The 22,111-nt window shown below is 40.0% G+C and overlaps 1 protein-coding gene across 4 annotated transcripts in view; it reads left to right on the top strand.

Moving 5' to 3' along the window:
• The window catches only part of RAD18 (RAD18 E3 ubiquitin protein ligase), a 138,452-nt gene extending 126,587 nt beyond the window's left edge, over positions 1-11,865 (top strand). For 3 of the 4 annotated variants that reach the window (XM_070738286.1, XM_070738283.1, XM_070738285.1), the window contains one exon: positions 10,695-11,268. Coding sequence is in view for 2 of the 4 variants with exons in the window: in XM_070738283.1 (XP_070594384.1) it covers positions 10,695-10,782 (88 nt within the window). In the remaining 2 variants the exon portion in view is untranslated. Of the gene's footprint in view, positions 1-10,694 lie in introns of all 4 variants that reach the window. The other variant, XM_070738284.1, reaches the window with a different exon arrangement.
• Positions 11,866-22,111: the final 10,246 nt, after the last annotated feature.

Genomic DNA, 22,111 nt, shown 5'->3' with positions numbered 1-22,111 from the left:
GTGCGGAAGTAAAAACACCATCTGCGCATGCGCGCCCTTTTTTCCCATGGCCGCACATGCGCAGATGGTGGAGTTTGCGTGTGGGCAGCGGGGAAGGTTCCTTTGGCCGCCCAACAGCTGATCTGCTCCGCAGCTCGGAAGCAGCGAGGAGCCGAAGATGGAGTTTCCCCGTTGCCCAGGCAAAGGGGAAACCCCATCTTCGGCTCCTCGCTGCTGCCGCGCTGCGGAGCAGATCAGCTGTTGGGCGGCCAAAGGAACCTTCCCTGGGGCTTCCTGCTGCCCAGGCAAAGGGGAAACCCCAAGAGAGCCAAAAGAGCACCGGGCCGGTTGGTTCCCAACCAAAAGAGTTTACCCCGATTGTCCTCGGTGGGGGAAAACAGCGCGTCGCCAGGCTCCCCATCTTCAAGAGAGGCGCGACGGCTAGCCAGGATCCACGCAGGGGAGAAAAGGCGCGCGCTCCCAGCCGCTGCGCCCCGCTTGGAGAGCAGCGGCGAGCAGAGCACAGAAGACGACGAGGCTTTCGAGGGCTCCAAGGCGGGCGGCGGCGCGTCCTTCGAGCACGCCGGCGGCGACCCCAAGCTGAAGGCGGCCACCACACACACACACACCGCCGCCGCCATCCACCCTGCCGTGTTCCCCGCTTGCTACCTCTTCGCCTTCTCCCGCCTCCGAGGCCGACCAGCCCAAGCCGCAACAGACACACACACACATACACGCACTCCCTCTCTCGCGCTCACACAGACGCACTCAGACAGAAAAGAAAAAAAAATCCCCAAAAGAGAGGGACAAGAGGCAGGCACAAAGCGGGGGCACAAGGGGAGCTGCCCGGCAGAGGTTGCTTTTTTTCTTCTCGTGGGCAAGTGGAGGGGGGGAGAGAGAAGGAAAGAGAGAGAAGGAAAGAAAGAGATGAGAGAGGGAGGAAGAGAGTGTGAGAGAGGAAGAAAGAGAGAGAGAAATGATAGAAAAAAGGGGAGAAAAAAGAGAAATGAGAAAATGATTGAAGCAGAGAATGACAGGAAAGAAAGAGAAAGAGACAGAGAAGTGACTCTTGGTGATGACGTATGACGTCATCGGGTGGGAAAAACCGTGGTATAGCAAAAAAACCGTGGAGTATTTTTTAATTAATATTTTTTGAAAAACCGTGTTGTAGCGTTTCGCACTAATCGAGACCGTGCTAATCGAGGGATCACTGTATTGTTACAAAGAAGAGCTTTTAATGAAATGCTGGTTACATTATGGCAAAATGGAAATTGCCCTTGAGATTTGCTGAAGATTTTAAGCATATAAATATTCTCTTTCTTTTAAAAGTTCATCATGTACCCTTTGCTTTTTCCCCTGGCTTTCTTTCTTTTTAAATAATACTCTTTTAAAAGTAACATTTATCAGGGTCCAAGATCCTTTGTGATCTGAAAAGGCAGTTCTGCTTACATTCACCAACAATTTCTCTAGATTACTCCAGGCTGAAGCAATGCCCCATGTCCCACCCCAAATCTCTTTTCCTAGGAACAAATTTCAGTATGGATAGAAAAAGCTATATTGTTGCCAAATGAAAATCTCTAGACCAATCTATTATTTGCGGAAAAGCATTTTCCCATGAAATGTAAATGTAACAGTTTTGAAACTCTAGAATTCAATGCCTACTTTTTGACTTTCTTTGCCCCAACAATATTCTACTTCATTCACACCCCATCAAACAGTGGTAGGTTAAGCTAATGTATATTTGATATGTTACTACAAATGATGCTTTGGAAATGGCTGAATGCAAGTGCTTGCTTCATAATAGAACAGTATTTTCAACTATCTGAGAAGGGGTGAAATAATACAGACTTCCCAGCCATGTTTCATCTTCAGTGCCCTTGCTGATGGAAGGAGGTTTGCACTCAAAATTTCATGGTACATGGCCCCATTTATTCTTTCATGTACATTCTTTCATGTACATCAGTCATCCGGGTACCTTTGCAGAGAAACAGCTTCAAAGCATGATGTTGCCACCCCCATGCTTCACAGTAGGTATGGTGTTCTTTGGATACAACTCAGCATTCTTTCTCCTCCAAACACGATGAGTTGTGTTTCTACCAAACAGTTCTACTTTGACCATATGCCATTCTCCCAATACTCATCTGGATCATCCAAACGCTCTCCAGCAAACTTCAGACGGGCCTGGACATGTACTGGCTTAAGCAGGGGGACACGTCTGGCACTGCAGGATCTGAATCTGGCGGCGTAGTGTGTTACTGATAGTACCCTTTGTTACGTTGGTCCCAGTACTCTGCAGGTAATTCACTAGTTTCCCCCGTGTGGTTCTGGGAATTTTGCTCACCGTTCTTATGATCATTTTGACCCCACGGGGTGAGATCTTGTGTGGAGCCCCAGATCGAGGGAGATTATCAGTGATCTTGTATGTCTTCCATTTTCTAATTATTGCTCCCACAGTTGATTTCTTCACACCAAGCTGCTTGCCAATCCAGATTCAGTCTTCCCAGTCTGGTGCAAGGCTACAATTTTGTTTCTGGTGTTCTTTGACAGCACTTTGGTGTTCACCATACTGTAGTTTGGAGTGTGACTGTTTGAGGTTGTGGACAGGTGTCTTTTATAGCAAGTTCAAACAGGTACCATTACTACAGATAATAAGTGGAGGATAGAGGAGCCTCTTAAAGAAGACGTTACAGGTCTGTGAGACCCAGAAATCTTGCTTGTTTGTAGGTGACCAAATACTTATTTTCCACCATAATTTGCAAATAAATTAGTTAAAAATCAGACAATGTGATTTTCTGGATGTGTTTTCTCATGTTATCTCTCATAGTTGAGGTCTACCTATGATGTCAATTACAGGCCTTTCTCATCTTTTTAAGTGGGAGAACTTGCACAATTGGTTTCTGACTAAATACTTATTTCCCCCCACCGTATATAGGTCTGTGCTACACATACTATTCTGACAGCTTGTTCTTAATTCCATTCTCTTCCAAATAATACCTTGCTTTCTTAAATTATCACATGGCAGGAATTCTTAAATTATCATGTGGCAAGGATTTAAAAAAATATTCTTATTCCTTAGCGGTTTTGGCAAAACATGTACTCTTGGAAATTATAGTTTTATAAGTGAAAATATGGTATAAATTCTTGACTTTTAAATCTGTAGAAGACCAAACTCATTTTAGATACTTTTATAAATGTTAGATGATCAGAAGATGACTGATTATGTTTTTATTAAGCTTTTGTTTGTAAAGTATAGGTCTTTTTGTATCGTTATAATTGATAATAATAGGTTTTTTACTATACTTGAACTTGTTATTCATGGTAGCTGTACATTACCTTGGCAGCTGTAGAGCTCAATTATGAGATTCATTTGCTATGAATGTCATAGAATTTATGTATTATGTATTAGATTGGATGACCTATATTGGGAATCATCTTGTTACATCTGTGATATAAAATCCTTTTGTCATTATAATAATGATTCTTAAGCTCTCTACATAAAAGGCAAATACCACTCACACATCATCATGAAATCTCCAGAACCGTAAACCCTACAAACTTGAAACTTGGCACGTATGTTTCTCTTGGCTTCTAAGTGCTAGCTAAGAATGGATTTTTCAAAATGACCATCAGATCATTAGTTATTTCTTATATTATATATTAAGGAGTTAGACATTCTATCCCCCCTCCCCATCTGAAAAGAACTCTGTTCCAACTGCCAGTGAGCATGACCAGCACGTGACTCATCTGGCCTGCAGGCTGGTAATTTAGACATTCTTACTCCATGTTAAGGAGTTCAGTTTCATAGCGAAGCACAGGTATCCAGCTACTAGTAAAATGTAGAAATACACTTTTTAACCAAAATTGGTTTTGCTGCTAAATTGACTTTTTCTTATGGTTTCATATTTGTTCTCTGATAAATTTGTAAACAGTTATTTGCTTATGATATAAACATGCAGTTATCATTAAAACATAAATTTAAGTTAGCTGTCTACAACAATACAAACATGGTTCCATTTTCTCTATTTTTTAAAACAATTTGGTTGACTCTTATACAGATGTGAAATTTGCTTTCCTTATTCATACTCATTTGCTGCATAATTATTAGTTTATTATTTACATGCTTTTTCTATCAAATCTAACATGTAGTTAAAAACATTTTTAAAAATTTAATTCAGTTCTATTTCCTATCATGGAAAAGTAGGGGAAGATGATGAAAATGTAATCAGGATAGATCACTGGAAGAGAAATTTGAATTTGAATTTTAGCATGGCAGTAACGGAAATCTAGCACTTATTTTTTTAGTTTTGGTGTTCTTGGTTTGAGCACATTTATGAGCCAGGGCCCAGTACTAAGTGTATTAGGATAATTTGTAGTCTTAATGGTTGTTATGCTAATGGACTTTAACTAAGCTCTGCTCAATTATCTTGCTAAAAGTTTTATGGATATATCCCAACATATGAAATATAAGATTGGTTCTTTCCCTATCTTTAGATGCCCATACTGAATGTACATCAATACACTATATGTACAATGACTATACAACATGTAGATTACAGAGGAGACAATCTACTCTCCCCTGCACAGCATAGTTCTGTTTACTTGTGGTAAAATACAGTTTTAATTGCATATATTGGCCAAAACTCAGCAAAACATCTTTACTATTAAGGAAGTGAGTTAGATATGTGAAAAGAAATAAAAGTTGAATGCAATTGGAATGCAGTACTTAGATCTGTGTGTAGTGAAACAAGAGAAGAGGTTTACATAGGTGTTGAATGAATGTGGATTGAATACAAAAATGAATGATGATTCTGAAAGAAGTACAGTATATTGAGACATGGGTAGTCCTTGTTTAGCAACCACAATTGGAACTGGTCATAAATGCGAGGGGATTGGTTGTAACTGCAAGCTGTCCCAAATGAGGATGAACTGTAGTTTTGACATAAACACAGAATACATTAAGATCAAACAGAGAAATTTAAAGAGAGAGTGAATGGGTTGAGAAGAAGGAAAAGTTCAAGAGAGTCAAAATAGAATAGAACAGAACTGAATTTTTAATTGGTCAAGTGTGATTGGATACACAAGGAATCTGTCTTGGTGCATATGCTCTCAGTTTACATAAAAGGAAAGATACATTCGTCAATAATCATGAGGTACAACATTTAATGATAGTCCGGGTACAAATAGGCAATTAAATCTTATTGGGAACTAGTCAATATAAATCGTAAGGATACAAGCAACAAAGTTACAGTCATACAGTCATTAGTGGGAGGAGATGGATGATGGAAACAATGAGAAGATTAATAGTAATGCAGACTTAGTAAATAGTTTGACAGTGTTGAGGGAATTATTTGTTTAGCAGAGTGATGGTGTTTGGAGGAAAATGTTCTTGTGTGCAGTGCTCTATAGCGTCATTTTGAGGGTAGGAGTTGAAACAGTTGAAATAGGTGAGTTAGTTGGCAAGATATATATACACATACATATATGTAGATTTATACGTCGCCCTCAATCTCTTGGGACTCAGGGAGGTTTACAGAAAGACAAAAAACAATTAAATAGTTAAAATACAACTATTAAATCCAGTAACCAAAGAGCCTATGCCGCCACAGAGAAGACCTTTCCACGCGGGCCTGCCAACCAACATTGCTTAGTTGACGGGATCCAGAGAAGGCCAACTCGGCTCTAATCAGTCGCTGGGAGATATGCGGCAGGAGACAGTCCCGTAAATAGTCTGGTATTAAGGCACATAGAGTTTTATAGGTAATAATCAACACCTTGAATTATGACTGGAGACCAATTGGTAGCCAGTGCAGCACACTGAGTGTTAGTGTGATGTGGTTCTACCTAGGTATACCCACAACAGTTCTTGTGGCCGTATTCTGGACTAACTGAAGTCTCCGAATACTTTTCAAGGGTAGCCCCATATAGAGCATGTTGCAATAATCTAGATGTGAGGTGATAAGGGCATAAGTGACCATGAACAGAACCTCCTGGTCTGCAACTGGTGAACCAGGCATACCTGGGCAAAATTCCCCTTAGCCACAGCTGAGGAGGACACCCAGATTTCAGACTCTATTTGAGGGAGTTAAGGTTTCTCCCACCAGGATCATGGACGAAGAGAATAACAGAGTGGAAAGCCACTCGGTCTTGTCGGGGTTAAGCTTCAGCCTGCTGACCCCTATCCGGACCCTTACAGGCACTGGCACATCATGTCGACTGCTTCACTGAATTGGCACGTGGTGGAGATGTACACCTGGATATCATCAGCATACTGCTGATACTTCACCCCATGTCTTCGAATGATCTCACCCAGTGGCTTCATGTAAATGTTAAATAGTAGGGGGGGGAGGACCAGCCCCTGTGGCAACCCACAAAGTAGGGGCCTTGGGGTGGAACTCTGTCCCCCACCAATATTGACTGCGATCAACCGGTAGGAGAACCACCATAAAACGGTGCCTCCCACTCCCAACCCCTCCAGCCGTCGCAGAAGGATGCCATGGTCAATGATATCAAAGGCCGCTGAGAGGTCAAGAAGCATGTAGAGCATGCACACACACACACACACACACACACGTAAAGGAGTAAGTATGTTGTACGTGCCAAGCCATCAAAAGAGGTATTGTGTTGGCAGCCATCTATATTCAGTGTTTGAAATAACAGAATAACGCAAGTGGAAATAATGGAGTTTGTACATTCCTGGTTTTCCATCCCTTTTGCTGAAAATAAACATCTTACAGACTTTAAGAAGTTAAGTAGTTTGCCTATTAGATATCTCTGCATCAGTAAGTTAAAGAGGCAGGGGGGATCCTTTGGAGGCTTTGGGAAGAGGGAAGCTGATGAACCTCATTAGTTTTGGACTCTTTTTGTCTTAGAGAAAAAAACCCAAGAAGAAAACTCACTATAATAAGCCTGCTCTAACTAGAAAAGACAACATTGAATTTTTCATTTCTTTAATAAAAATAAAGAGACTTAATAAGAAGGAAATGCCAGACTTACTTTTGGATATTTTGGGATTTGACAAAACATGCTTACGGATTTGGATAATTTAAGTAGCATAGTGTTTGTTCACAGATTGGATTCTTATTAAACTTTATAGTTCCAATTAGTGATTGTCGAAGTTATATTTTAGTGTAAACAACACATGCCTATCCTCATTTAATAAACAACATAAAGAATAAACTGATTCATTTTTCAATTGTGACTCAGCGAAATTCAGCACTGAGACATTTACATAAAAGAGATTCTGTGGTTTTTATTCAATATTAGTTGTCTGTTTTAATTAATACCATGTGGTTGATGAGACAACTTGTACCGGGAATTAAGTAGTACTAAGAAAGCATCTTTCTGGAAGTGTACATAGTTAGTGATCTTGTGTGCCCTGTTCCATCATAGTTATGTAGAATGGCAACATAATATTCATTGATCTGAGATGATGTACAATATCATGACATGAGCTTCCTGGAAATTTAAAGGCTTGCCAGTTTCAAAATTTAAGATAATCAGCTCACTGAAGTAACTTTTTCTTCAGCCCGGATTCCCTTTAAGTATCTTTTGTGGTCACAGACTATGGCATGAACTCCCAAGCCTTAACTCAAAATTTAGAACACTAGACTGCATCAGGGTTTTATAGACCCCTGTGACAACATGGCCTTCCAGAGTTCCACAAACACAGGTTGAGAACGACTGCCTTAGATGATTCATCATTGGCCAACATACTTTTATGAGAAACAAGGCTTATTATTGTTTGTGCACTGAGAGTCATATGACTCTGATGGGTCTAGAAATTTAATAAATTCATAAAGTATCCTGACTCATGGTTAAAAATGCCTTGTACCTAATGATAAAGAACTACAATATTCTGCATATAAAGTAAACAAGTTCAATCTGTTTTTTAAAAAATTAGACTTACATATATTATGTTGCATTTAACTATTTAAATTTAAGGTTTTTAAATTTCTCCTTGAAGTTCACTTATATTCTCTTGATTTTCTGACAGTTACTCTTATTAGTATTATGCTCTACATTTTCATATCCAAATTTTTAAGCCATTATGCAAAAATATGTATTTACTTTTTTCTAACAAATGGTATTTATTCATTTGAAACATTCAAATGAATGTTCTTCGTTTAAGCTCATCCTCTTAACTGGACAGCTCCCAATAGAGAAAGATATCTTTTTAAATTAGTATAAGCCACATATTTGTGTTTATCCCTCTTTAATCTTTGGTTTCTTGGTTATCATTTGCATTTTTGCAATGTTATGCTATTTTCCTAATCATTCAAAGTTTTAAAAGCAAATTATACTATACTTTTGATCTCTTTGATACACTATAAATTTGTATTTTAAATAATCTGTATCAGATAATAGCATACACACACTATTTACATATTCATGTTGTAGAGGTAAGAACATAAATTTTCCTCCCACAAGAACATTTTGTTAAAATCTTTTGATCAGTGAGATTTCAAAATCTCAGTCTTTTGTTGAAGAGTGGTATTAGCTTGGTCATTTATTCATCATAAATGTCAAACATTGTTATACAGTGATCCCCCGTTTATTGCGTCCCCAACCATTGCGAACAGGGTACTTCGCTATTTTTCAACCCGGAAGTCAAAATACCATCTACGCATGCGTGCCCGTTTTTTCTATGGGCACGCATGCGTAGATGGCAACCGGGAGATCAGCTGCTGGGCGGCTTCCCTGAGTCTTCCCCCTCTTGCTGGCGTCAGCGAGGAGTTTCCCCACCGCCCACGCAAACTCCTCGCTGCCGCCCGCCCTTCGCCCGCCCACGCCGTTCATTCTCGGCGCTTTCGAGCTGAGTCCGGGAGCGAATTCGCTCCCGGACTCAGCTCGAAAGCGGCGAGAATGAACGGCGTGGACAAGCCGTTCCTTGCCGCTTGCTATCGGCGCTTTTGAGCTGAGTCCGGGAGCGAATTCGCTCCCGGACTCAGCTCGAAAGCGCCGAGAGCCAGCGCCCCCCGGACCCCCAACCCGGGTTTGGGGGGCTGCTAGGAAGCCCTCCATGCCGGCGGCAAACAGCCGCGCCGCCCCCAATCTTCGGCTCCTCGCTAGCGCTGTGGGAGTAAAAACACCATCTGCACATGCGCAGATGGTGTTTTTACTTCCGCAGCGCTACTTCGCGAAAACCCGCTCGTTGCGGGGGGTCCTGGAACGGAACCCTCGCAACGAGCGGGGGATCACTTGTATTACATTTGTGTAATTTTTCTCCTCTATTATTATGGATTAAAAAATAGTATTAAAAACCTAAGAACTAAATCCACCTGAGTTTAAACCTTCAAACTCATGAAATCAGAAATTCTTTTCCTGACTATTTTAAAATGCTTTGGCTAAAATTCAGGTAATTCAGAAAAATTAGCTTGAGTCTTTTAATAAATACCTTTAGTGTTCATGTTTATTTATTTCTTCATATACCTTTTCAATTTATATAGTCACTTCTTTGCTAAGCAACTGTAGCAAGTTAAAAGCATCAAAAATATATCCACTATCTGGGGTGGGGTTGGGAATAGTTACAAATCAACGCATATAACACCACAAACACTTAACTCACATAACACAGCTCATACTTAATGATGACATACAGAGCATCTTGACCCAATGCGTAAGGAAAGAGTCACATATTCAGCCTCTTTCTAAAGGCCAGCAAGGTCTGGGTCATTTGAGTTATAGAAGGCATAGCAACAGAAAAGGAGCTCCATAACATAGCACTGTTTAATAGATCTGGAGCATAGCAATTCTGTCAGTTCTGATTAAGTGGACAGAGATACTTGCATAGTCCTTCAAATACCCTGCATCTGAAATCTGAAGGGCTTTATAGATGATAACCAGGACCTTGAACTGCAGCCAAAAACCATTGGTAACCAGTGCAGCTTTTTGTTATACTGTATTGGCATCTTAAAGTGTACCCAAAACTACCTGCACTGCTACATTCTACATTGCCAGCTATAGCTTCCAATGGTTTTGAAGGACAGTTCCATGTTAGAATATATTGTAGTAACCAAACAAGAGGTCACCAAGCTGTGATTGACTATGAGAAAATGCACCTGACTGAAGTACAGACACAATTGATGTGCAAGGTAGATTTGTCCAAAAGCTTTGCTATCCATTGCTGCTATTTGCAGAGAGGAGTCAAAGAAGACCCCTAAAGTGCATATCAGTTTGCGTGAGATGGTACAGCCCTATCAAGAACTAAAGATGGAAAACTTCTAGGATCAGATTGCCTATAATGCCCACAACCATTCAATGTTGCTAAGTTGAGCCTGTGCTTGTTTCTGTAACTTGTTCCTTCCAGATGACTACAGCCTCCAAATTCTGAGACAGAATTTAACTATGTTACTTGGACAAACCAGGGGCTAAGATATGCCGTTAACCTATGTTGCTAGCTGAACTTTCTCCATTAAGTTTCACTTAAATCTCCTATTAAAGAGAGCATCAGCCCATAAACTTAAGACCCTAAAAATTAGTCTCCTCACCCTATCCACCCCAACTGGATCTAGTCCTGTTGTCATCCAGATGACCCTTACTCCTTTTATATATGCTACTCCAGTGATAGCTAAATGTGAGCTAAATATGGGGGAGGGCAGGGGAGAAACCCTTTGATTATGGTGCAGAATATGCTAAGTTTTTGATTCATATACAGCATCTTCAGTTGCTACCTATTATATCTACTTTTTAATTGGCATGTGTCTCTTTTCTTTTAGAAAAAGAAGTATGGAAACAACCAAACAAAAATCACAACATTCTAGGAGCAACTCACCAATATTCAAGAGTAAACGAAGAAGGAAGTAGCAGACATGCTATTTTGTTACAGAAATTTCCAAAATGGCTTTACTTTTAAAAATTTAGAAGCATCTCTGTTCTCAAGTTCCATTCCCAGCAATGAACATAATTCTACTTCTCCTGTTAATAGCTGTATATGTAACTGGCAAGAAAGTACTGTATTACATATAAGCTTTTAAAATATATGCTGTTTTACTAGATCAACCTTCTCTTAGCTATGTATAGTGGACTGCAATTACTATCATCTTCAGTGATGCTCCACCATTTAATTCAAATTATTTTTAGAAAAAAGTTGATTCAGGTAATTTCATTCATTTCCTTTACCTCAATTTTAGCACTTATAAATATGTTTGAATCATTATTCTGGATATATTTTGTAGCCTGAGTTGGATCATGATTTATTCTTTCATACAGTTTAAAAAAAAATCAGAAATATTGTATGTATGTAAAAAAAATGAAAACTTGGTACTCGCTCTTAGGGTATTGCTTTTTCAACTGTCTTCCTCTTTATTTATTCTTTGACGTCTATATTCTTAGTACAAGATTCTATATTTGTTTACCAATTGGAATTTCTAGACCAAAAGAAATTCAGGCAAAAGAAATTGATTCCAGGATGAATATTTTCATCTGCTATTTCTTGATAAAATGATTTCGAGATCATGCCACATGATATTATAATTATGTACTGATATTTTGCCAAACCTAAATAAATTAGCAACATGGCTAACAAAACGTCCACTCCTATTCATCGATTTACATTGCATGACCTGGAAATCATTTCATTATGAAATTAATTTTGTTAATTATTCAACTGCCCAGCACTTTTCAGTGCTGAAAAAATTAGAAGGGGGCCTATTTTCTGTTTTCCTTACTACCTCCTCCAAATGGTGTATTGGAGGGGATTCTAGAAGAGAAGTAGGGGAATCAGAAATTTTAGAGTGAGAACAGGAAATTAGGATCTTGTTACACAAACCTCTCCTTACACAACTTTGGATTTCTCTCTCAGTTTACAGTATGTGTTCTAAAAACAATTCAATCCTGTGATGCATGCTATTTAAGCTAATATAATAAATTCTGCTTCTATCACTCTCATTTGCAGGAGCATGCTGATGAGACTACCACTAATGCTAAATATGTTTCTGTCCATATATACATACACGTGTGCACAAACACAGTCTCAAAATGGGTGAACAGTGCAGTCAGGCGGTAGGGAAAGCAAGTAGGATGCTTGGCTGCATAGCTAGAGGTATAACAAGCAGGAAGAGGGAGATTATGATCCCACTATATAGAATGCTGGTGAGACCACATTTGGAATACTGTGTTCAGTTCTGGAGACCTCACCTACAAAAAGATATTGACAAAATTGAACGGGTCCAAAGACGGGCTACAAGAATGGTGGAAGGTCTTAAGCATAAAACGTATCAGGAAAGACTTAATGAACTCAATCTGTATAGTCTGGAGGACAGAAGGAAAAGGGGGGACATGATCGAAATGTTTAAATATATTAAAGGGTTAAATAAGGTCCAGGAGGGAAGTGTTTTTAATAGGAAAGTGAACACAAGAACAAGGGGACACAATCTGAAGTTAGTTGGGGGAAAGATCAAAAGCAACATGAGAAAATATTATTTTACTGAAAGAGTAGTAGATCCTTGGAACAAACTTCCAGCAGATGTGGTAGATAAATCCACAGTAACTGAATTTAAACATGCCTGGGATAAACATATATCCATCCTAAGATAAAATACAGAAAATAGTATAAGGGCAGACTAGATGGACCATGAGGTCTTTTTCTGCCGTCAGACTTCTATGTTTCTATGTTTCTAACACGCACAATTCAATATTGAACATGGTTTATATATAAAACTTTGCATACACTATAATGGAACCTTTCATAACAAATAACAAGGCTTTCATAAGTCATAACAAATAAAAAAATAAATAAAGGTAATATCTTCCAAAAAGTGCTACTTCTGCCTTTTTGGGATTTCTTCTAAATTTGGAAACCTAGCTGATTCATCTCTGAAAATGAATTTGGGATAATGGGTGAGGAACATACTCGCTGCCTTTGGCATTTATCCTATGCTTACTTCCTTGAATAAAGGAATAGCGTATGTCTGCCTTCTTTCTCTTTTCCTCCAGCTCCAAAGAAATGGGAGAAAGTAGAAGCTGCCCTTGGGTTAACAAATAAGACTACAGCTTGGATGTGAACTAGGAAGGCATTGTGTTAAGCCTCTATTCTTCATGAATGGGGTGAACTCAAATGTTCCTTCGCCAAAGAAGGAAACTTTCAGCTTGGCTGGGATTTTGCCTGTGTGCTCACTGATGGTTCTGAATGTAGAATCACTCAATCAAATGAGACCTTCATGGCTTTAGCATCTCAATGTAAATCTAAACCAAAGTAGAAAGATGGAGGTTGGGTTTGCTTCAATCTTCAGATCTGAGTCCAAGGTGCATTTTTTAACCACGACAAGTTGAATGACATTATCAATGCCTATTTAATTTGAAGACTTAACATATATATTAACACCCATTATTTAAACACAGACACACAAAAACATGTTATATACAATTCTTTTTAATTTTTGGAATGGAAAATAAAATCCAAAGGCAAGTTTATGATTCTGATTTCATTTTCCTTGCACATCAAAGTGATGACATAAGCAGGGCTGTCTGCCTTGTGCTGTGCAAAGCATTCACATCAAGGCCTTGCTTGAATTAAAATCTGGCTGCTTATTAATATATGTGCTTGATTTGACTGCTTATAAAAGTTCAATTAAGTTTTCGACCTATTCTTCAATGTCACTTTGTAGCTAATTTTCCCTATCAAATTTGCTAAGATTTCCTGGTGGGTGTTTTTTTTTTTCAATATCAGCTTAGGAAAGTGTTTCCTTGCCAATTTTTTGCCAACCCATTTTTAAATTAATTTTAATATTTAGAAGATATCACTACACCCTATTAATAAAATAAAGAGCCTATGTGAAAAATAACTTTATCAAATTATGTCTTACTTATATTCCCTAACACAAGAATTCTCTTTTGGTTCTCTTTCTTAATGTAATATATTCCTGCGATGTCTTACATCAAAGGCTATAAATGTCAGCCCTGCTGCTTTGAATTTTTATCTCTTTTTTAAAAGTTGCTGCTTTATTTTGCTTTATTGTTTCTCGTGGATGTCTCTTCAGACATTTGGGACGAGAGGAACTCCCCCATCCTCATTTTTTGGTATTTCTGCAGCATGTCTGATTTTGCTGAACTCCATCTGGTGCAGATCAAGTTCTGTGTCCCAAAGGAAGGTGTGTGTGTGTGTTGTGCATTGACGTTTTGCAGATTTTTTGTTATAAAAACTAGTTTTGATGTGCATCCTAAGTTTCATGAGATTAATAGAAATAATGGTGGAGTGGAACTAAATAAGTTTTGAAATAAAAGAATTTGGTGGCAAATGTACTACTCTTAATACTGTGACTTAAAAGAAAAATACCATTGGTATTTAAAAACCTATTTAGGGATAATTATTCTATAAGCACAATTCAACTGAGACAAAAGGACACATCAAGATATAAATATCCTAATGTCCTAGGACTGGGATTATTATTATTTATTAGATTTGTATGCCGCCCCTCTCCGCAGACTTGTGAACCGCAGAATGGTGAACTTATGGCACATGTGCCACAGGTGGCACACAGCCATATCTGAGGGCACATGAGGTGTTGCCCTATGTCAGCTCCAGTGCATATGTGCGTGCTGGCCAGCTGATTTTTGGCCTTCTGGAGACAGGACGAGACTCTTCACCCTCCCCTGGCCTCAGGAAAGTTTGTGGAACCTGTGGATGGTGAAAAACAGACCCAATGGGCCTACTGGAAGTTCATTTCCGAACTTCTAGTAGGCCGTTTGGACGTTTTTCACCTTCCCCGGGCTTCAGGAAGCTTTCCTGGAGCCTGGGTAGGGCAAAAAACAGCCCAACAGGCCTATTGGAAGGCTGGAGGCTTTAGGGAGGTCTGCACACATGTCCACGAGGGGCAACATGGGGGTGTTGTACATGCATAGGGGGAGGGCATTGCATTATGGGTTTGGGCACATGTGCTATCTGTCACCCGAGCAAAAAAGGGTATTGCATTATGGGTTTGGGCACATGCGCATTTGGCACCCGAGCAAAAAAAGTTTGGCCACCACTGTCCTAGGAAAAGGAAGTTGTACGTAGAAGTACAGGAGCCGAGGCTGGACTGCTGAGCCTTGATGAAGGAAAGACTTGTTCTAAAAATCGTAATCCGTTTAGGGGATCCAGGGGTTTGAAAAACCAAATAAGGAAAAGTTTAACATTAAAATAAAATGGAAATGACACTAAATTCTCCTACTCATGAGGAGGACGAATCCAAGTTCAGGAAAGGAGGATGGTAACCATGTGTGTCCAGACTGAGGATTGAGTCCAGTTGGGCGGATCCAACAAAAAAAAGTTAACCCTGTCCTCATTCTGAATGGACGAGGACATCCCAACCTGAATTATGGCTCCACCTGATGAGAAGAGGTATATCAGGTAAGACCAACGCCCCTTTTTAGCAAGTACCTTACCCGAAAAACAAAACACTGGGCTGATGCCATATAGCTATTTGGGGTGGGTGTGGGGGTCAGTCTGTCTCTTTGCTTCTCTCTCTGTATTGATTTGTTTCATTTTTTTTTAAAAAAAATGCCTCTGGTCATCAAAAGCAATCTGGTAAATAGATGGTAGAAACTGGCACTTTGTATTACAAACACTAGCTTCCCACAGAGTTGAATCCTTTTAAAAGATGGGTAAAGAATATGACTTCTGCCAAGGGTTATGCCTGAGAACTTTTGCCAAGAAGTGTCACATTAGCCGAGCCTTGCTTAATTCCATCCTACATAATGTTCCCTTTCTAGGTTGCTCTTTCTCAGTATGTCAGTGCTAGGGTGGGAAGTTGCTTTTTCAAGCATGGTTGCGTTCAGCATATAGCAATAGCACTTAGACTTATATACCGTTTCGCAGGGCTTTACAAGCCTCTCTAAGCGGTTTACCGAATCAGCATATTGCCCCCAACAATTTGGGTCCTCCTTTTACCCACCTCAGAAGGATGGAAGGTTGAGTCAACCTTGAGCCTGACTGAGATTTGAACTACAAAACTGCAGGCAGGCAGCAGAAAGAGCCTGCAGTACTGCAGCGACCAGTTAGGTCCCACAGAGTGGGTCTTCTCCGGGTCCCGTCAACCAAACAATGTCCCGTCAACCAAACAAACAAAGGGGAAGAGCCTTCTCTGTGGCGGCCCCGGCCCTCTGGAACCAACTCCCCCCAGAGATTAGAATTGCCCCCTCCCTCCTTGCCTTTCGTAAGCTGCTTAAAACCCACCTCTGCCGCCAGGCATAGGGGAATTGAGATACACTTTCCCCCTAGGCCTTTAAAATTTTATGCATTGTATGTCTGTATGTATGATTGGTTTTTATTTAATGGGTTTTAACTGTTTTTAGTATTGGATTATACTGTTTTGTTACTGTTGTTAGCCGCCCTGAGTCTGCGGAGAGGGGGGGGCATACAAATCAAATAAATAAATAAATAAATGCTAACCACTGCACCGCTATGGCTCATGTGAAACAGTCAAGAAGCATCTTGACGCCAAAGACAACTTTTTGGCAGGGACAAAGAACTTTTCTCATTGACCTGTCTTCTGGGACCTCCCTTCACCTGGTGGAAGGTCATCCTCAATGTGGTTTTCTATGGAAGACCATCAACACCATGGTTCTGTTCTTGTCTCTCATGATCAAAATGACCAGTAACAATTCTTACAGGCTTTGGGAGGTTAACCAATGCCAACCCTTTGACTTTACTGAGTTTCCCTATTTTTTTCAAGTGCCTTTATAGTTTATGTATTTGTTTTACATTTGGTCCTGTGCCATCTGGAAGCCATATGCGATAAAGCTGAAATATATTTTGTTTCCTTGAAAACAGATACCAAGTTTGGCTACAAAATATATTGCTGTGTCTCGTCTCTACAACAAAGCAGACTGTTTATTTATGTTAAAATTAAAAGCAAAGTGCCAGTGAAACGCAGGTCTTTAACAAGCAATGTTTCCTTTTCATATCCTGGGGACTTATTAAACTGTAAGAAAACAAATTTCTTGGCCTTCTTTTAATTTTGATCAGTCATTAAAAAGAATTTGCAGGATCAATTATGTAGCCTTTTTTTAAAAGTCCAACAATCCTTTTAAATTAATGTTATATCCAATTCCTGATCCAATTAAAAATGAATAATATACAATGGCTATGAATGAAAAACACCCCTCAAGAAAAATTAACAATAAAGCTCTTGCAGATAAATAAAGAAGAATGCTTGAAGCAATAGAGTACAACACATTTTTCTAGTAACAATTATATTTTTACTAATAGAGAGGCATGATATTCCTCCCTGATCCCTTGTGATTTTGATAGTGTTGAAACATGTTAGCAAAATTTGTCATCTCCCTTCATATTATTTACTGATAACACCCCCCCCCCAAGCTTTTGGGTGATACTTTTCAAACTGAGTGGATTCTTACGGGACCGCCTTCTGCGGCATGAATCCCAGCGATCGGTTAGGTCCCACAGAGTTGGCCTTCTCCGGGTCCCGTCCGCCAGACAATGGTGGGCCTTCTCTGTTGGAGCCCCGGCCCTCTGGAATCAGTTCTCTCCAGAGATTTGCTCCAGCCTCCTCGCCTTTCTCAAGAATCTTAAGACTCATTTATGTCGCTAGGCATGGGGCAATTAGATCAAGCCCCCTTCCCCTGTTTATGAGATGTAACGTGTGGTTGTAAATGAATTGGCTGATTGATCTTAATCTATATGGGATTTTAATAGTAATTTTTAATTAATTAGATTTGTTGTGTTGTTTTTGTATCCTGTGAGCCGCCCCGAGTCTTCGGAGAAGGGCGGCATTCAAATCTAATTAATAATAATAATAATAATAATAATAATAATTCACATCCCACATACCTATGCTACCAAGGGGCTGATGGGTAAGCAGGGGTTGCAGAGGGCTGCAGATGGGCTGATGCAAATAACCTTCCAAATCCCAACTAATGAGATGCATACAGTCTGTTGATTGGTGGATCTGACCTCTGTGGCTTTGCTGTTTGAGGGCCCCCTAACCAGAATGTTAAAATTTGCTGATGTGTAAAAAAAACCTTACACAACTGTCCCTAACAGACAAGCTCACATTTTCCCGCCAACATGCAGTGCTGGAGAAATCTGCTCCCAACCTTTCAACAGCATTTCTTCTGTCTGTCTGTTCAGGCATTTGTTATTTGAAATAATCCGGGAGCCTTACTGCTTTAACAATGTTATCTACTATAAGCACTCACATGTCAGTCCAAAGTAGACCTGACTAAGAAACCAATGCCACATTGATCAAAACTACTTTAATGATAATAACTATTGTGACAGAATTTTACAAGTATGAATATGTTTCCCACACTCACCCTTTATCTAGGTACGCATTAGGGAGGGCATTATTTTCTCACATTATTTTCTTGGCCCAGGTTCTAGCCCCTGTTATCTGACAGTTACCTTCATAGCAGCCCTTCCTTTTGGCTTTCAAGGCTGTTCTCTTGAGCAGCAGTGAAGCCATACATACAATTTTACTGTTTTCCATAGAAGCCAATATAGCAGAAGAGCATGTAGCAACTGGTGCCTTTGGCCTGTTGTTCGTGGGAAGGTAAGGGTTATCTAGAATGCTGTTGTGCTGAGCATTCCAGCTAAAGAAAGTAGCCAGAGCCAATATTTTTAAAGCTTTGACTGATTTGAAAGGCTTTTATGGAGTAATATTTGGATTAGATATTCTGGAAAGAAAGGTTTGCAGTGATCAGAATGAACTCTTCCTTTCTTTTGTTTCCTTGCCATAAGGAATACTGAAGCATATCTGGTTTCAAATTTCAATAGCATTTAGCGGTAGCTTTTAGACTAATACACCATTTCACCAGTGCACAGTGATTTTTCAGAGAGTAAGCATATTGCCCCCAAAATCTGGGTCCTCATTTTACTGACCTTGGAAGGCTGAGTCAATCTTGAGCCTACTGAGATTCGATCTGCCAAACTGCTGGCAGCCAGTGATCAGAAGTAGCTTGCCCTTCTGTGAAGGGCTACCAAAAATTTTACTACCACACTGTGGGCGTGGCTTATGCAGGATGGCCTGCATTTTCTTTCAACATATTTCAGTGCAAATTGGGTGTTCTGCGGTCGAGATCCATTTTCACTGCAGTTCCCCCCCATCCGGGCAGCAGCCCATCCCTACTTGCAGTACTGCACCACCGAGGCGGGAAAATGCTGGTAGCATATGGCTGAGATTGTGTTGGAGGAAGATTTCTCTTTCATAATACAGCAAAGAAAAGTTTGAATACTGGGCCTAAAACAGAGCCTTGCGGTACTCCAATGCATACATCCCTCCATGTAGATGCAGTTCCATTGAGCACTACATGTTGAGGGCGGTTAGATAGCCAGTTTTGAATCCATCTGGAAGTGTTGCTGTTCATCCCACATTTTTTTAACCTTATTTAGTAGTAGGTTATGGTCTACTTTGTCAAAAGCCTTACTGAAGACCAAGTAAACCACATCGACAGCATTCCCATGATCCACTAAATTTGTCACTTTGTCAAAGAATGCTACACCATATGTCTGTGTACAATATTTCTGTGTAAATACCAGGCTAATGGTCCCATATCATAAATAAGGGAAAAAACATGAGAGGAGAGTTCATTCACATTAGAATAATGTCATTCCTATCCTTTTTGCTAAATTCTGCTTGTCAACATTGATTATTCAAAAATAGCAGAAGCATAGTCTATATCGAAAAATGTAGCAGTGAAGCATGGATTCCATTAGACCAAGCTCACTTGCATTAGCATGTTAATGTTTTCTTATATAAGTGACTTCTAACGTCATATAACTCTCCATTCTGAGAAAAAGAGACTGTTGTGTGGATTTTCTCTTTCTCCCTGATTCAGCTTTCCAAAACTTTCATCTGAAACACAATCAAAATATAGCAACAATAGCACTTATATGCTGCTTCATAGTGCTTTATAGTCCTCTCTAAATTGTTTAGAGTCAGCATATTGCACTGAACAATCTGGGTCCTCATTTTACCCACCTCAGAAGGCTGGGAGGCTGTGTCAACATTGAGCCTGGTAAGATTCGTTCTGCTAACCTGTTGGCAGACGGTGATCAGCAGAAATACCTGCAGTGCTGTACTCATATGCAATGCATATGAATCCAGCAGAAATTAAGTGCCCCAGAATGCCAATATTTAAAATCAAATTGGTAGTACAAACATAAATTAGTCTTCTTTGAAGACTAATTTTGTTTCTGTGAATGGTACTGCTCCTGCTGTTTTCCGCCACCATCATCCATATATTGAGCAGCATTTTTGAATGGTTTAAAATTACATTTGTTAGTACTATGTACAAAACAGTTGGGTTTGCAATATATAAACAAGCTAACAATGAATGAATGAATGCCCAGTAATTGAAATAGGAGCAAGGGAGTTTTGTTGTCTACCTTGTTCAACTATTCTGAACAGAGAATGTTGATTGACTTTGTATTCCTGGAAATATATAGCTTAGGCCAAATGTACAATGTATATTCTTTGAAAATTTATATATAAATGCAAAGAACTGATAAAGAAATAAAGGGAATCTACTTTAGATCTATTTTGAGTTATTTAGCTCTCATCAGCTAGATATACCCATCTAGGATTCGAACCTGGTCTTCTTTGGCTTACTAGGCAGTGCTTTTACCCTCTAAGCCACAGGCTCTCCTCCCTTTATCAGGTGAGCCAGGGAAAGATTACATGTTTTTCCTGTTGTCACCTGGTTTAGAGTGGTTTTGTGTATGGATGGTCCCTGGAGTGGAAGTTTGCTCCCTCCCATATTTGGGTATACCAGGTGACTCTACAGAAAGACCTGTAATCTTTCCCTGGCTCAGTTGATAAAGAATTATGTGAATGAGGAAGACAGGTAAAGGGTAGTAGATAGACATATCAGTAAGCTGTATGTGTAAATATGCAGATATGTGTTTCCTGAGCCAGTGGAATCCATCTATATAATGCTTGACCCTGAAATAATAATCTTTGTGTTTAAATAACTTAGACTCCATTGTATGTCTTACAAAGTTCCCTTTGGAAAACCCAGTTAGATTTCAAGATATTTAACTGTGAAAACTATGTATAGTCACAGAGTCAGTAGTGAAAGATCAGGTGCAATCACGATCCTTTTATCAAAGACACTAATGTACCAGAATATTAAAAGCTAATATGGATTAGCTAAGAGGTAGCATTATTTTTTTTTCTGAGAAATTCAACTATCTGTTATATTTGTACGTTTTTGTCAGTCAAAAAAATTAGTAATAATGGAAGCCTTATGTATCAAGGCAATGCTGATGTAAAGCACTTGAGCTGTTGATTATTAGTGTAGAAAGGAATGGATTTAGCACAGTCCAGACTGAATGATTGCAAGAAGGAAAGTGAGGAAGGAAATTGCTTAAACAAGTTATTTGGACTCTAATTTTTAAATGCTGCATCAATTATTCTAATTCAAAAGTGGGCCCAACAGGCCTATTTGAAGTCTGTGCAGCCCGTTGGACTTTTTTTCGCCATCCACAGGCTCCGGGGGCTTTCCTGAAGCCTGGGGATGGCAAAAAAAATAGCCCAACAGGCCTACTGGAAGTCCGGAGGCTTCAGTGAGGCTGCACACATGTGGGGGGAGTAGCATGGGGGGGGGGGGTAGGTTGTGCATGCATGCATGGGGAGGAGGGTGTTGCATTTTGGGTATGGGCATGCATGCACACCTGTTTGGCACCTAGCAAAAAAAGGTTCACCATCACTGCTATAGGCTCTTTAACGTTTTAGAGAATATGTTGATTAAACTGGACTGCAAAAATCCAGATGACCACTAAGTGTCCAGAAAGAACTTCTTGACTCAAACTACAGTATGTATGCCAATAATATTTCTCCATTATGACTGGCTATAACTGCATAGACCAGTGATGGCGAACCTATGGCATAGATACAACAGGTGACATGTGGAGCCATATCTGCTGGCACATGAGCAGTTGCCCTAGGTCAGCTCCAACGTACATTTGCCAGCCACCTGATTTTTGGCTCGCACAGAGGCTCTGGGAGGGTGTTTTTGGCTTCCAGAGAGCCTCCAGGGTGATGGGTGAGGACATTTTTAACCTCCCCTGGCTCCAGGGAAGCATTTGGAGCCTGGGGAGGGTGAAACACGAGCCTACTGGGCCCACCAGAAGTTGGGAAACAGGCCATTTCCAACTTCCAGAGGGCCTCCGGGGGGGGGACTGTTTTTGCTCCCC

The sequence above is a fragment of the Erythrolamprus reginae genome, chromosome 2, assembly GCF_031021105.1.
Source record: "Erythrolamprus reginae isolate rEryReg1 chromosome 2, rEryReg1.hap1, whole genome shotgun sequence".
NCBI classification, from domain to species: domain Eukaryota; kingdom Metazoa; phylum Chordata; class Lepidosauria; order Squamata; family Dipsadidae; genus Erythrolamprus; species Erythrolamprus reginae.
This window is presented reverse-complemented; position numbering and strand designations above follow the sequence as displayed.